The following is a 14,261-nucleotide window of genomic DNA, read 5'->3' on the forward strand; positions in this document are numbered from 1 at the left end:
AAAAGCATTTCTCAAACTGATTAAATGCATCCAGGTCTTCATAAGTTTGCACAGACGTCAATGTGGTTTAGGACAAATTATGACTTACCTGTGAATTATAAAAATGAACAAAACTTTAATGAGCTGAACGCAAACAACAGGTACTGTGCTGAACAGATTTGGGTGACTACTGACTTGTAATGTTTGCTAACAACATTAAGCCCTTAAAATCCCAGGCTTATTACATACTAAGGCTTATTATTCAGTAACTGCAGGGACTTCAGTGCAAACTGGTTGAGCTAATCTCAGGTTAAAGAAGTGTGTATACAAAACTTGGCCATGTTACTAAAACACTAAACTAAAGAAGCAAAATTTGGAGACCAAACATCTTGACTGATCAACTACATCTTGTGTAAGTGGAAAATTGTGCAGATTTGATTTGTTTTTGTCACACTATTTCATATCGTAATCTTATGTCAAATATAAACATAATATTGACTGGAAGTTAACAGCAACTTCTGAAAGTTAATTGAAAAAAAAAGTGAACAAAGGACAAAAAAACATCAGACACACTGGCTTTCCTTTTTCTTAACCAGACTAAATTTGGCAAGTTGTTCAGTCATTTGAGAAAAAAGAGAGACATGCCACACATGTTCCCTTGCAGATCTCTCAATGCTGAACAAATGCCTAGACTGGAGTGAATCTTATGATGTCATGCCCCCCCCAAAAAAACTACTAAAAAAAATCAACACCACATTTCCCCCCAAGACCTTCTTGCTAATCACTTCTCTTACTTGTTCTCCTTTTGATGGAACATCATCTAATGACTGGGAGACAAATATGGCTCCCACATCTGCACAGTGTGTTGTCGTTTAGCATTCCACCCCCGCAGATATTCTGAACGAAGGTGTTAAAAAGAAGCAGGAAAGACAGCAAGAGAAGCAGCCACTGAGAGACTAACTGTGATGAACTCCCTCACCTACTGCCCTCTATTTGTTCTCATTCAGCCTCAAAGATTTCATTTATCCAGCTCTGGCAGCTCTCACAGGGAGAAGCACGTTGTAGGGGACAACAGTGAAAGCATTTCTTCTTCATCTGAGGAAGAGCAAGATAGTCCATCATAGCTGATAAAGGTCAAGTGCGGATGGGGCTCTGATAGACTGCTGGTGTGATCTGTGCTTAGCAGGTCAGAATATACAGAGAGGCTGAGGGTTCGAGTGCTGTTGGGGAAGAGAATTCTGCCAGCTTCATCCAAGGACTCAAAAAAAAAAAAGATTCATCTGCAGAACTACAAATTCAGCTGCAAGTGTGTGCAGTCAGAAAGAGAGCCACGGACAAGCTGTAGGAGTCAGTTTGTATTGTGTAATTTAGGCCTCCAAGGCATCCAACGCTCTTGAAAACACAGATGCCCAAAGGGCTCTTTGGAGCTTTACCATAGAAAAACTTTAGAAGACAGTTCCTGCCATAGAATTTCACTAAAAAACTTCTCAACAAGCTTCTTTAACGCATGTGCTTTGAGTCAGTGGGCTTTCTGTTCCTTTGCTAAGAACAGGAAAATGGGCTGATATTGGCCATGGTAAGCAGGTATAAGATGTAAAGAAAGTCACTGTTTGATGGTTTGAAATGTTTTACTGTAGAGAAACTTACCAAGTCAGAATTGTTCATAGTGGCAGTGAAAAAAAAAGCTTTTTATGCTTCTAAAAGCATAAAAAAAGCTACTATATGAAATGACCTAAACATATTTATTAAAGAAAGACAGACAAGATCATGCATGTTTTTTTTCTTCTCTTTTTTTACTTTACTGTAGGGTAGTGTTCATAAGGATACATGACACCTATGTAAGCTCCTTATAACAACTGACATAAACATGCATAAACAATTATAAAGGTTTATTCCAAAGGGCGTTGTCTATCAAAAAGACTGCTTTTGTCGGCTTTGAGGTCAAGTTGATGTAACACCCATGCCAGATAACACTGATATTTTGTCATGACACTTTTTTGGGCAAAATGACAGCTTATGTATGTGCCATGAAGCCTTATGAACACTGTCTTACAGTTACTCTAGCTTTATTATTTTTTTCAATATAGATATTGCAACCCAGCCCTGGCACAATGGGAGGGCATTAGCGGGCCTGGCCTGCCCTGGACTACCATTGTGTCCCCTCAGCCTCAGTCCTCCCTCAATGTAGCCAAGCAATATTCAGCTTAGCAACCTAAATATTATCAAGGCATTATTAACAATTGAACAATAATATTTTTTTTATGGGTTAAAAACAGGCTAGGTTTGTGAACAAAATATGTAAAGTGTGGACATTCAAAAACTTCTTTTATAGTAAGGTGGTCATTGTAAAGTACAAAGGCCTGTGTTTGGATACCATTAGTGAAAATTATTTTTCCATAAAATGTCCCACATTAATGGTATGCTGGTGTCATCCTGGTGTAAACAAAGTGTAATCTCACCAAAAGCTGATGATGAAGAAGCATATTTTCAAACTCAAACTAACTGCTATTTTTTCTGCTTATCAACACTATGTAATTAGCTGACATCACTACAAAGCATCTAGAAAATGTGTCAAATTACATCTGTTCTTTCATTTATTAATGTTCAGCAATGCAAAGTTTTTCCATATGTTTAGTAGCCATTATGCCATAATGCTGCTGCTGCATTTATTTTGATGTAAAGAATGTGATCTAACAGAACCAAAATTCTGGGATATTTTTTCATTCAGTATGTGTCACAAACTACCACTTTGAACAAAAAACACATAAATAGGAACAGAAGTCTCACATCAGTCAATCAATAATCAATAATAAGAGCTTACTGATCCAACCTGTGCTCTGAATGAGCTCGCAAAACAGCTCTGAGAAAAAAAATCAGTAAGAAAAGAACGCTCTTGCATCTTTTATACAGTGATAGAAAACACAGTAGCACATAGGAAGCCTCAGTTCTACATTGTGAAATTGATCAAATGGTTTTACTGCTGCCAACAGGGATGTGCACATGGAGTAAGTCCTCTGTCGGGAGATTTAATCGAGTCACTTTCATTTTTTGGGGGTGGGCTTTGGTACCGGGTTTGTTGGGTTCATGTGTTTAATGAAGCTCAGCTGTGTTTAAAATGTCAATTTAAATGCACAGTAGTTGTTGGTGTGATCCTGCAAGCAGAAAATGCATGAGCAAGGCATAACGTAATGTATTTCCTTTGATATCCTCAGGATTCCTCTCTTAAGACTATAGACCAGGATAAATGTAGCATACCATGCTGTGGTTTATAAAAGTCTTGTGTATATGAGCTGTTATATGTCAGTTAAATGTCATTCATTGATGGTTGTGATGTGCCCCAGCCCTCTATAATTCTGCCACCGAGTCTCCTGGGACCCCTGGAGTTAAGTTTCTCTACACTGCACTTTTTCACGTCAAACCAGTCCCAGATGACTGAATTATGCAGAAAGTTACAAAGATTGCCAGAATTCATCTTCAAAAGAACCACCTACTGAAAGGTTCATTGGGAAACCAAAGGCAACTCTTCCATGGCATCACTCCAAAGAACACTTTTCTTTTTAAAACTTTCACAAAATAATCCTTCTCATCACTGAATTCTTCTTGGGGGAAGGAATTTGTAATCAACAGATGTCTCCAGTGATGAATGCATCTTACTGTCTGTTGGTCCAAGTTCTAACCCGAAAAACAAAATAAAGCTTGGCTTTTCAGAGCCAAATTCAACCATTAATCTCAGTCAGTGTGAAGAAAAAATAAAAGATGGAGATACAGGAAGAGATACAGTCAGACAGAAAGACAGAAAGACAGAAAGAAAGTGAGAGAAAGAGCGTGCAAAAGAAAGTGACAGAAGGAGAGAGACAGATGGAAGGGTATGAAAAAGAGATGGAAATCAAAAAAAGAGAGAGATGGAAGATGATAGATGAAGGGGGATGAAAGCTTAAGAGTGATGAGAGGATGGCAATCAGAAGACAGAAAGAGACAGCTATAAAGATGGATAGAAGTTTCTGACAGAGTTAGAAAGTGCGAGGGGGAGCGTTTGAATCTGTCATCCTGAATGGCGCGAGGCTGACTGATAGCTAACAGAGGCGCGGCGACGGGCGTTTCATGTGGGTGATGTATGTCGTCTCCGTGGAAACGCCGCCGTTCACCCCTTCTCGCCCTGTCGGCGCGCACCAACACCTATCACAGGGGTGACGCGGTGCGACCTGCAATTTGTCATCAGCCTCAAAAGCCGGGGATCACTCACTCACTCGCACACTTGGGGGAGTCAAAGAGCTTGTCCCGTACACATCTATCCAGCGCAACCTCGGTGATCGCCTGTCACACCTTAACAACAACAAAAACAAAAGCAAACAGACGCGCTTGCCTCCCTTTCGCAGCCAGTTGCCATGACAACAAGGCAGGTGACGGGTTCGGCGATGGTGACTGACAACCGGGAATGACGGGGTGCCGACATTTTTGCATTGAGAAGGTGTGCCAGTCAATAAACAGGGTCACGCCTGCGCTGCTTTCTCCCCATTTCATTTTCACTCATTATCCCAACCATCAATCTTATTTTTTCAGCCACTCCATAACTCTAGCTGCCCACTATTTTAAAGGCTAACAAAGCAAATTAAGCCAGTGATGACCAAATTGGCTAGCCTAGCGTAGCAGACTCTTTTAGAGGCTATTCCTAAGTAACTAAAAAAAAATAAAAAATAACACACAATTAGCCCCTTGAGTTGCTAATGATATCTTAAGCCTGAAGTCTATTCCCGAAATAAATCACAACAAGTCTGTGGACTGACATACTCGCGCTCATTACTGCGCTCTGTGGGTCTCGTACATGTCAACAGACTGTTGCAGCCCATCTCGTCCTTTTTACAAATATCACTCAGCCTCTCTGACTTTTTTTTGGTCTCCGTTCAGGCCGGCTCAAAAACGAACAGCTCCAGTAATGATGTAGCGTAGAAACAGCAGCCTGAGTGACAAGGCTCATTTTCCGTCTTACTGGAGGAGCCGTGGCGTCTCGTGGCGGAAGGCTGCGGCAAATTAGCCAGGCCGAATGGAACAAACAGCGGCGACAGACGTCGCGAGTTGTGCTCAATTACTGCCCCACACGTACAGTCCCGGCTGCTGAGGAGCGCAAGTCTGAGGAGGATAATGAACGTACACTGGGCTGGGGTTTAAGAAGCAGAGGCAAAGAAGTGCAGAGTAGGATAGATCCAATGGGACAGGTATGGGGCTGAGGGGGAGAAAGTCAATAGTGCCACTCTAGCCTGCTGCACTAATGCACCCTTCCAGAATTCATTCTAATGATTTGTTCAGCAGAGTGGAGCAGAGCTTTAATCTGGTCTGAAGTTTAGATCCAAATGAGAATAGCCTGACAATATTCCGCCTGAGTCAGATCCAACTAAAGATATGGCAGCAAGTTTTGAATCCATCAAGTTTTTAAATTCTGTCCAAACTCGACCCGAATCTGCCAACCACCAACCAGAAACCAAGTCCACATTCCTAACAACATCCCAAAGGATTTAGTTTAGATAAATTTAAGGCTGTAATGCTGGCCTCTCAGACATTGTGCCAACTTAATGAGTGCTTCCTAACATACTCAATTAAAAATGATTTAACGAAACAGGAAGAAAATAACAAAACCCAAAACAGAGTCTCTTATGTGTTAAATGATGAACATCTCCTCAATATGACCTATGGTATATCCTGCAGGTTTAACCAGACATTCATTCCTGAGTCAGTTAGACTGCTCAGTCAGCAAGATATTCAGGACAAATGTTTTTAGGAAGGCCTCTTGGACTTTTGTATTAGAGCTCCTTTTGTATTTGAATGTGAAACCAATGTATAGACTTTATGATGTTTCTTCTATATGTGCTCTGGAGCATATTTGTATTGTGTGTCAAACAGAATAGCTTATCGTATCTCATATCATACCAAATTGTATCATCTTGCAACACATCATATATTATAGCGGTATGGCATTGCATTGCACGGTATAGCACCACGCCAAAAACTTGAGCAGCCCTGGTCATATTACATTTCTAATTGAAAATAATTTAACATATCTTCTATAGAGAACAAACTTCAATATGGCATTTTTCTTAAATTTTAGTGCACAAAATGGAAAAAAAAAAGATTTAAAAAAATTTAATCGAAAATTGTGCTATAGCTTTTGGACAGGACACATTTTTTCCTCCACTTTCAGAAAAAAAAACAGTAATTTGCATATGATTGTATGAAGCATATGTATTGTTTCGTATCATATCAAATCATGCTATATTGCAACACATTATAGTACATCGTGTCTCATAGTATCATATAGTATGGTGTGGTACTGTTTATTATGATAAGATACAGTACAATATGGTACAGTTCAGTATGGTACCTTATGGTATGATATAATCACTTGCAAACTTATTTTTAATTAGAAAATCAACAAGTAAAGTAATTTTACTGGGGTTGCATCATACCATATTACACCATATTGCATCACATTGCATCATATCACAGTTCATTGTGTGATATGGTATGGTATTTTATTGCGTGGTATGGTACTGTATGATATGGTATTGTATAGTTTAGTATGGTATGGTATTGTATTGCATCATATTACATTGTATAGTATTGCATTGTATGGTATTGTATCTCATATTGTATCAGATATATATAGTATTGCCACATCTTGTGTCATTTCTCTTTCCATTATATGGTATGGTACACTATTGCACTGCATAACATACCAAAGGATATCGTATTACGTTTTCTGTATAATGTTGTATTGCATTGTATGGAGCCCTGCTGGTGACATCCTGAATAAATAAAAATAATGCATGGCCAAAACTTAGTAAGGCATGGGAACAAGATAATTAAGTCGTGGCCACGACTTAGTAGGGCATAGGAAGAAGATCTTAATGTGTGGTCATGACTTAGGGAGCCATGGGAACAAGATAATTAAGTCGTGGCCGTGACTTAGTAAGGCGTGGGAACAAGTTCTTAATGCATGGCCACAACTTAGTAAGACATGGGAACAAGATAATTAAGTGGGTGGATGGGTGGATGGATGGATGGATGGATGGATGGATGGATAGATAGATAGATAGATAGATAGATAGATAGATAGATAGACAGACAGACAGACAGAGAGAACTTTATTGATCCTGAAGGGAAATTGCAGTGTTTCAGTAGCAAGACATATAATTGCACATAAACTTACATATACTATGCAGAAAAACAGAAAATAGAAATAAATCTAGACATAATTTTAACTACAAGAGAAATAAAAAAAGACACCCATTTAAGGTGGAAGGCTATGAAACCTGGTCATGAAATTTGAACTAGACAAGAACCTAACAAATGTTTGAGAAATGACTTCCAAACGCAAGTAGTCAGGTATCGTCTCAAGCTTTAGAGGACGGAGAGCAGATGAGGCAGTCCAGGACTGTTTGTGCCACATACATACAAGCATACAAAAGCGTGACATACATTTGAAAAGACAGCTAGATAGGCATAGTCAGATGCAAATATAGCAGGCTTACATGCACAAAAGTTTCTCTTTCTGTGTCTCTCATCGCTATCTCCACGGCTGAATGCATGGCTGACTGAACCTGCCTCGCCGCTTCGCTGAGCATGCCGCCAGAAAATCGGCCAATTAAAAGAGCCAAAGGCCATGGCCGGCCCAACAAGAAGAGGAAAATAGCACTAACAGTGCGACACGGCACAATAAAGCCAAAAGCTAAAGAGGGGCCCAATGCTGCAGCAATAGAGTGGCACGCAAAGGCTAGAGCATCCAGGCTGGAGGAGCCAAGTCCAGCAGCAGAGCAGCAGGCCGGGCTGATATGAAGTAAATTGTGGCAATGCTGGAGGCCTCTGCACTCTCCAGGGGTCAATCGCCTTTATGGCTTTATGTTGTAGCAGCACATGGAACAACAAAATCAGCAGCTGTGCTTTCAAGGGATTCTGGGAGTTGGCAGGCTGGTCAAATTCAGGAATGCAACAGTTGCAGTGCTTTATGGGCTACCATGAATGTGTTCACTTAGGGAAACAAATAGGAAACAGTAAAACTGTCTCTGGCCAAGACCACTATATTACCAATAGTAACTTCAAATGTAGCTATTAATCACTGTATTCATATTCATTTTGCTATAAAATTTGAATGCAATTGTAACAATTACTTTTTCATAGTCTTCCTCATGTCATAATAAAATATCTTGTACTTACAAGCACAAGTACACTCTCAGAAATAAAGGTACGGACCTATCACTGGGGCAGTACCCCTCTTGTCACTGGGGTGGGCCCCTCAAGGGCACATCTCAGTACCTTTATTCAGGGAACATAACTGTACCATAATCCATTGAAATGATATTTTCTAAGTTGTACTGACTCCACACACCCCGTCTCGTCTCCAGGCTTTTTATTTTATTGTTCTGTTTTAAAACATTAGGCTATGAAAAGGTACAGATATGTACTTTTAACATGGGAAAAACTTATTTAAAGTACACAATTGGACCTTAAAACCACTGTTGCACCTTTGTGGGTACATTTACATAGTTTGTACCTCGATGAACAAAGTTTCCACAGTTTCAAAACAATGTTTTGCTTGTTTAAATAATCTACAAGTGAAAAATAAATAATATAAAATCACAAGATGTTTTTGTTTGGCTGCCGATAACCTACTGAGGATTAAATATAAAAACAATCACTACAAGATTCTGATAGCTTCATAATGATCATGATCATAAATAAAAGAAATACAGAAAGGTTTGAGCACCCTGGTCAAGTTACATGTCTTGCTGATTTTTTAAGTGAAAATAAGTTAACACATCCTCTACAGAGAACACACTTCTGTACATTTTAATGCAAATTACTGTTTATTTGAGTTTCACATATTGGAAATAAATACAAACATAAAATTTGGCAAAAGTTATGGCACATTTTAAATTGTATAATTTATTCTGTCCAACATGTTAAAATCACTAAATAAATAGACATTTTCAAAAAAAACCAAAAAAACGTCATATTTAAGTGTGTTCTCTGTAGAGGATGTGTTAACTTATTTTCACTTGAACTGGGATATGACTGGGGGTGCTCAAACTTTTGCAAAGCTGTGGCAAAAAATTTTAGAAGCACTCACACTGGCTGGGAGAATTCAGGCGGCTCATCGTTGACGTTGGCCATCCGCAGGCGTACTGTGGCCGTTCCTGTCCGAGGCACCTCACCCTTATCCACAGCCATCACCACAAACTCATACAGGTGGTTGGGCCGCTCATAGTCCAGTGGGCCAGCAGGGAAGATGGTGCCATGTGGGGAGATGATGAAGTCAGAACTCAGGGTGTAGTAGGTGAGATCAGCATTCTGCTCCGAGTCACAGTCACTGGCTGACACTACAACAGGGGAGAGGGAGAGACAGAGAGAGAGAGGGAGAGAGAGAGAGAGAGAGAGAAAGAGAGAGCATAAACATTTGAGACAAATATTTAAGTTCAAAGAAGATATCCTTTAATTTTATCACCGCTGAAATAAAAAAAAATATTGGGTAGCTAGATGGATGGATGGATGGATGGATGGATGGATGGATAGATAGATAGATAGATAGATAGATAGATAGATAGATAGATAGATAGATAGATAGATAGTTCTATTGAAAAATATGAACAGGGGGGTTGTTTTCTCTGGTTTAAACCCTCTTCTGATAAAGTATCTTAAATGTCGGAGAAACTGCTTTGGGGGCTTTTTTTCATCCTACTACCTGACTAATGCAGAAGAAAGCCAAATAGCTAATATTACTACATGGAAGCCAAATATTATGTCTCTTTTATTCATTAATCTCTACATTAATGGCTAAGCTAGTAGTCAGGATATCTTTATCACAGTTGGAAGGATTCCTAATAGTAGTATGGCGTATTTGCATAATCTGGGACAACGCACATTAATCAACTTTAATGTTAATGTACCAGTGTTAGCCAACTCTCTCATTTTTAACTGCAGTTACTGAGGCCCAATCCAAAACATTTTTGGCAGATGTAACATTCTAATAAGATACATGTACGAATACCACTTAAGGAAGAAGGGACACACATTCTAAATATAGTACGAGTAACAGCACTAATTTCTAATATAATGTGTAAATTTAAAAATGGTTAGTGATATCGTTAAATAGTACTGCTTATGTCTCTTCATCAAAACAAAACCACATATCCACTTTTTAATTTTTTACATCATGCAAGCACAGTTGCTGCCTTTTACATTGTGTAAGAATTTCATGATGAATGGACCTAATTAAATGGTACAAAATTAATTGGTATAAAATCTAACTTCATTAACACACATTAAAAGTTAAAAATGTTTTTGCTGTCTTATGTAAATGTAATCATTCCCTTTCTTTTTATTTAGTTTTTAAACATTGATTACATCAGATCTGTCATATTAAAACCTATTAAATTCCATTTAACCATTATGTAAACACTTAATGAAGAATGGAGCAAATAAATGTTTCAGAATAAACTCTTTTTACATTTTACATTACAAGGTACATTAAAGTTAAAATGTTTATGTCTCCTTTAAAATAACATATTTAGGGATACAACGTTTGGGCATTTGCTGCCAAAGCAACAATAAGCATGATTAAACGTGTGCAGGTACTTGTATGTAAGTACAAGAGAAGAGAAGAGAAGAGAAGAGAAGAGAAGAGAAGAGAAGAGAAGAGAAGAGAAGAGAAGAAATGCAGAGACAAGAAGAGAGATAGAGAGAGTCAGAGAGAAAGAAGAAAAGAAAATTAGAGAAGATGAGAGAAAAGAAGAGAAAAAATGCTGAGTCAAGAAGAGAAATCGAGAGAGTCAGAGAGAAAGAAGAAACCAAAAGAAGAGAAGAAGAAAAGGAGAGAAAGAGAGAAAAACAGAAAAGAAAGAAAAGCAGAGAGAAGAAATGAGGAGACGAGAATAGAGAAAGACAGAGAAACAGAGAGAAGAAAAGAAAGAGGAGAAGACAGGAGAAGAGAGATAAAGAGTCAGAAAGAGACAGAAGAGAAGAGAAGAGAAGAGAAGAGAAGAGAAGAGAAGAGGTTGGAAGGAGAGGAGAGAAGTTAGGAAGAAGGAGAGGGGGATGGAAAAGAGAGTGAACAAGTGAGGAAATTGGAGGTTCGGAGACTTCTAAGGTACATATTAGCTAACAGGATCAATGCATATTTGAGCTTCCTTGTGGAAATAGATGGGGTGTGTGCAGTTGTCACCTGTTTAACTAAGATTTGGTTATTTCAAAGTGAATCTGACATGCAATCAAAAGGTCTCAAGCTGTGAGTTTCATTGCATCTGACAACTACGGAGGAGCACAAATAAGCCGTGGGCCCATTTTTTTTCTACGTAGCACTCAGAATCAGAAGCTGCACACACAGCAGTCACTTTGTGAATCAACACTTAAAAAAATAAAAAATAAATAAAAAACTGAGGTAAACGTTTCTGGATTCTGAGGCTAGTTTTCCTGATTCGGCACTAAATGAAAGAGCTATTTCTGCTGAATTTCATTTGATAGATTATGTGCTTCAGAGACGCTGCTTTATTTACAACTGCGTGGCATAAAAGGTTAGATGGAGTTAACGGCTGTCATTAAACACTGCGGCTCAGCATAAATATTCCACGCGAGCCCAAATCTTGCCCCATGTGCATAAACTGTTATTTTAAGGTGGCCGGAGAAATCAGGCAAGCTAAGAGTATTTACAGTATTTATTTTTTTGATAACATGCAATCGATACGATCAAAGTGGGTGAAAACAGCTGACGTTCGTTCAACATGAGAGATTTTTTTCATAAATATAAAAGGGTGGCTGTAATCAGCAATAAATTATTCCTGAAGGTATTTCTGTGTATTAGAGGCTTGTTTGCTCTGCACCTGACATATCAAAGAGATCCCGTCCAGCTTCTCTCCCCTCACGCACAACAGGCCTCAGAAATAACAGACATCATCTCATAGTATTGATCACTTCAACTAACTGCCAAGATTAAGGGGCCACGCTGCTCTTTGGCACACTAAATGCCATTGTGTGCTCTCTAATGCATCTGATCATCCGGTACATGTTTTAATCTACAATTCTGATGTCCATGAGGGATTCTGTGCTCCAGGGCCTAATAAGATTACACAGCACCTGGGATTTAAAACGGCACGATTTTACGCTCACCAATCAATTTCTCTAACACGGACATCCGACTTTATTCTCAAATGATTCGTTTTATAGAGATTGTGTTGTCGCTGTGAGCAGCTCGATTGAATTTAGGGTATGTAATATGTACTTAAGCACTAAAGACATGACTGTGGTCTACAATATATTACTCTAATTCTGAAAATGCAGACAAAGATTTAACAGACCGATGAAATACAACTGTCAAATACAACTACCAAACCATGTAACTGTACAAACACGATACTACACTTTCATATTTTACCTTTAATCTAATATAACCTTAACATCCAGCTGACTCTTCAGTTCTGAGCCATAAAAAATCAATTGTTGCCTTTTATTCTACTGTCAGACAGGAACTCTCAGGGCCTTCTATGCCTTCAGAGAAGGCCTAATCACTTCAGGGAACAAAAAAACATGTCTTTGTCATTTTTAGATTCACTTTATTCAATAGAATCATGCTTTAATTGACGCTGTTCATATTTTTTTTGTCCTGCTCTCCTATTGGTTAGGTCTTCAAAAGGTGAAGAGAAGGCCAAATGAATAAGTTTAACTATCGGTTTAATTACAAAGTGACAATCGCATTTTAATTTCCAATAGGTGGAATTAATTTCACGAGAAAAATATAGTGGTAAAAAAATATCATGGTAAAAACTCCGGCAGCACTGCTGTGTCTGATCCACTTGTACCAGCACAACACACACTAACACACCACCAGCACATCAGTGTTACTGCAGTGCTGAGAATGATCCAACACCCAAATAGTACCTGCTCTGTGAGGGTCCATGGGGGTCCTGACCACTGAAGAACAATGGACTACAGTCTGTAATTGTAGAACTACAAAGTGCACCTATATAGTAAGTGGAGCTGATAAAATGGACAATGAGCATAGAAACAAGGAGGTGGTCATAATGTTATGCCTGATCGGTGTATGTTGTATGTAAGGTATTCATTTAGGAACTTGAGAGTTCTGGACTCAATGCTAAGTTCCAGTAAATACAATTAATCTCTAAGAAATGAAATAACTTAAGATCCCAGATCTCAGCATTGCTTTTTCCTCTGACTCAGAGCCTGGCCTTGGAATCGTCACATTTATTAATTCAAGAAAATCAGTACACAGACCAGTGACAATTAAAAGAAAAATCTGGAAACAGTGATGTGAAAAAAGTATTTTTGCATTTTTGTCAAACTAAATGGTTTCAGATCCTGATACAAAATGTAATATAAGACCAGGAGAACAATAGGAAACACCAAACACAGATTTTAAATGACCACTGCATTTGTCAAAGGAAAAAAGTTGTGCAACATCTATGCGCCTCATGAAAAATGTTTTGCCCCCTAAACTTAACAACTGGCTGTGCCACCTTTAGCAGCATCAACTGCAACCAAGCACTTCCTATAACTGGAAATCAGTCTATCAAATCACTGTGGAGGAACTTTGGCCCACTCAGCCACATTGGAGGGCTTTTGATCATAAACTGCCTGTTTGAGGTCCTGCCACAGCATATCAATAGGGTTCAGGTCAGAACTTTGACTAGGCACCTTAATTTTGTTTCTTGTGAGCCATTCAGAGGTGGAAGAGCTCTTGTGGTTTGGATCGCTATCTTGCAGCTCCTACACTTGAGCTTCAGATCATGGACTGATGACCAGACCTTTTCTTGCAGGCTTTACTGGTAGAGAGCGAAAAGTCACAATCCCTTCAATTATGGCAAGTCATCAAGCCCTGAAGCAGAAAAGCATCCTCATACCACCACACTACCACCACCATGTTTGCTCGTTGGTATGATATTCTTATTGTGCAATGCTGTTAGCTTTATGTCAGATGTGATGGGACACCTGTCCACAGCGCTACATAAAAAACAAACCTTGCACATCTGGACACTCCACACCTAGACACTTTAGACACGTTATTTCAGTACCGATATATGCACATATTTATTCAGTATTGTCATTATTTGCTGTTACTTGTGCCTCCTTGTACAGTCATTATTGCACTGCCTTTTTTATTTAAGATCTTATTGCATATTTTTGTATATTTCTATTTGTATATATGCCTGTATATATATTTTTTTTGTATATATTCTTCTTTTTATATTGTATCACCCTCATTATTATAACTGTGCTGTGTTGTG

General features: G+C 38.7%; 1 protein-coding gene across 1 annotated transcript in view; it reads right to left on the bottom strand.

The window, feature by feature from the left end:
* The window catches only part of si:ch211-186j3.6 (neural-cadherin), a 361,416-nt gene that overhangs the window by 192,609 nt on the left and 154,546 nt on the right, over positions 1-14,261 (bottom strand). The window contains exon 6 of the mRNA XM_036584289.1: positions 9,098-9,347. Within this exon, the coding sequence (XP_036440182.1) occupies positions 9,098-9,347 (250 nt within the window). The remainder of the gene's footprint in view (positions 1-9,097; positions 9,348-14,261) is intronic.

The sequence above is a fragment of the Colossoma macropomum genome, unplaced genomic scaffold, assembly GCF_904425465.1.
Source record: "Colossoma macropomum unplaced genomic scaffold, Colossoma_macropomum, whole genome shotgun sequence".
Lineage (NCBI taxonomy): Eukaryota > Metazoa > Chordata > Actinopteri > Characiformes > Serrasalmidae > Colossoma > Colossoma macropomum.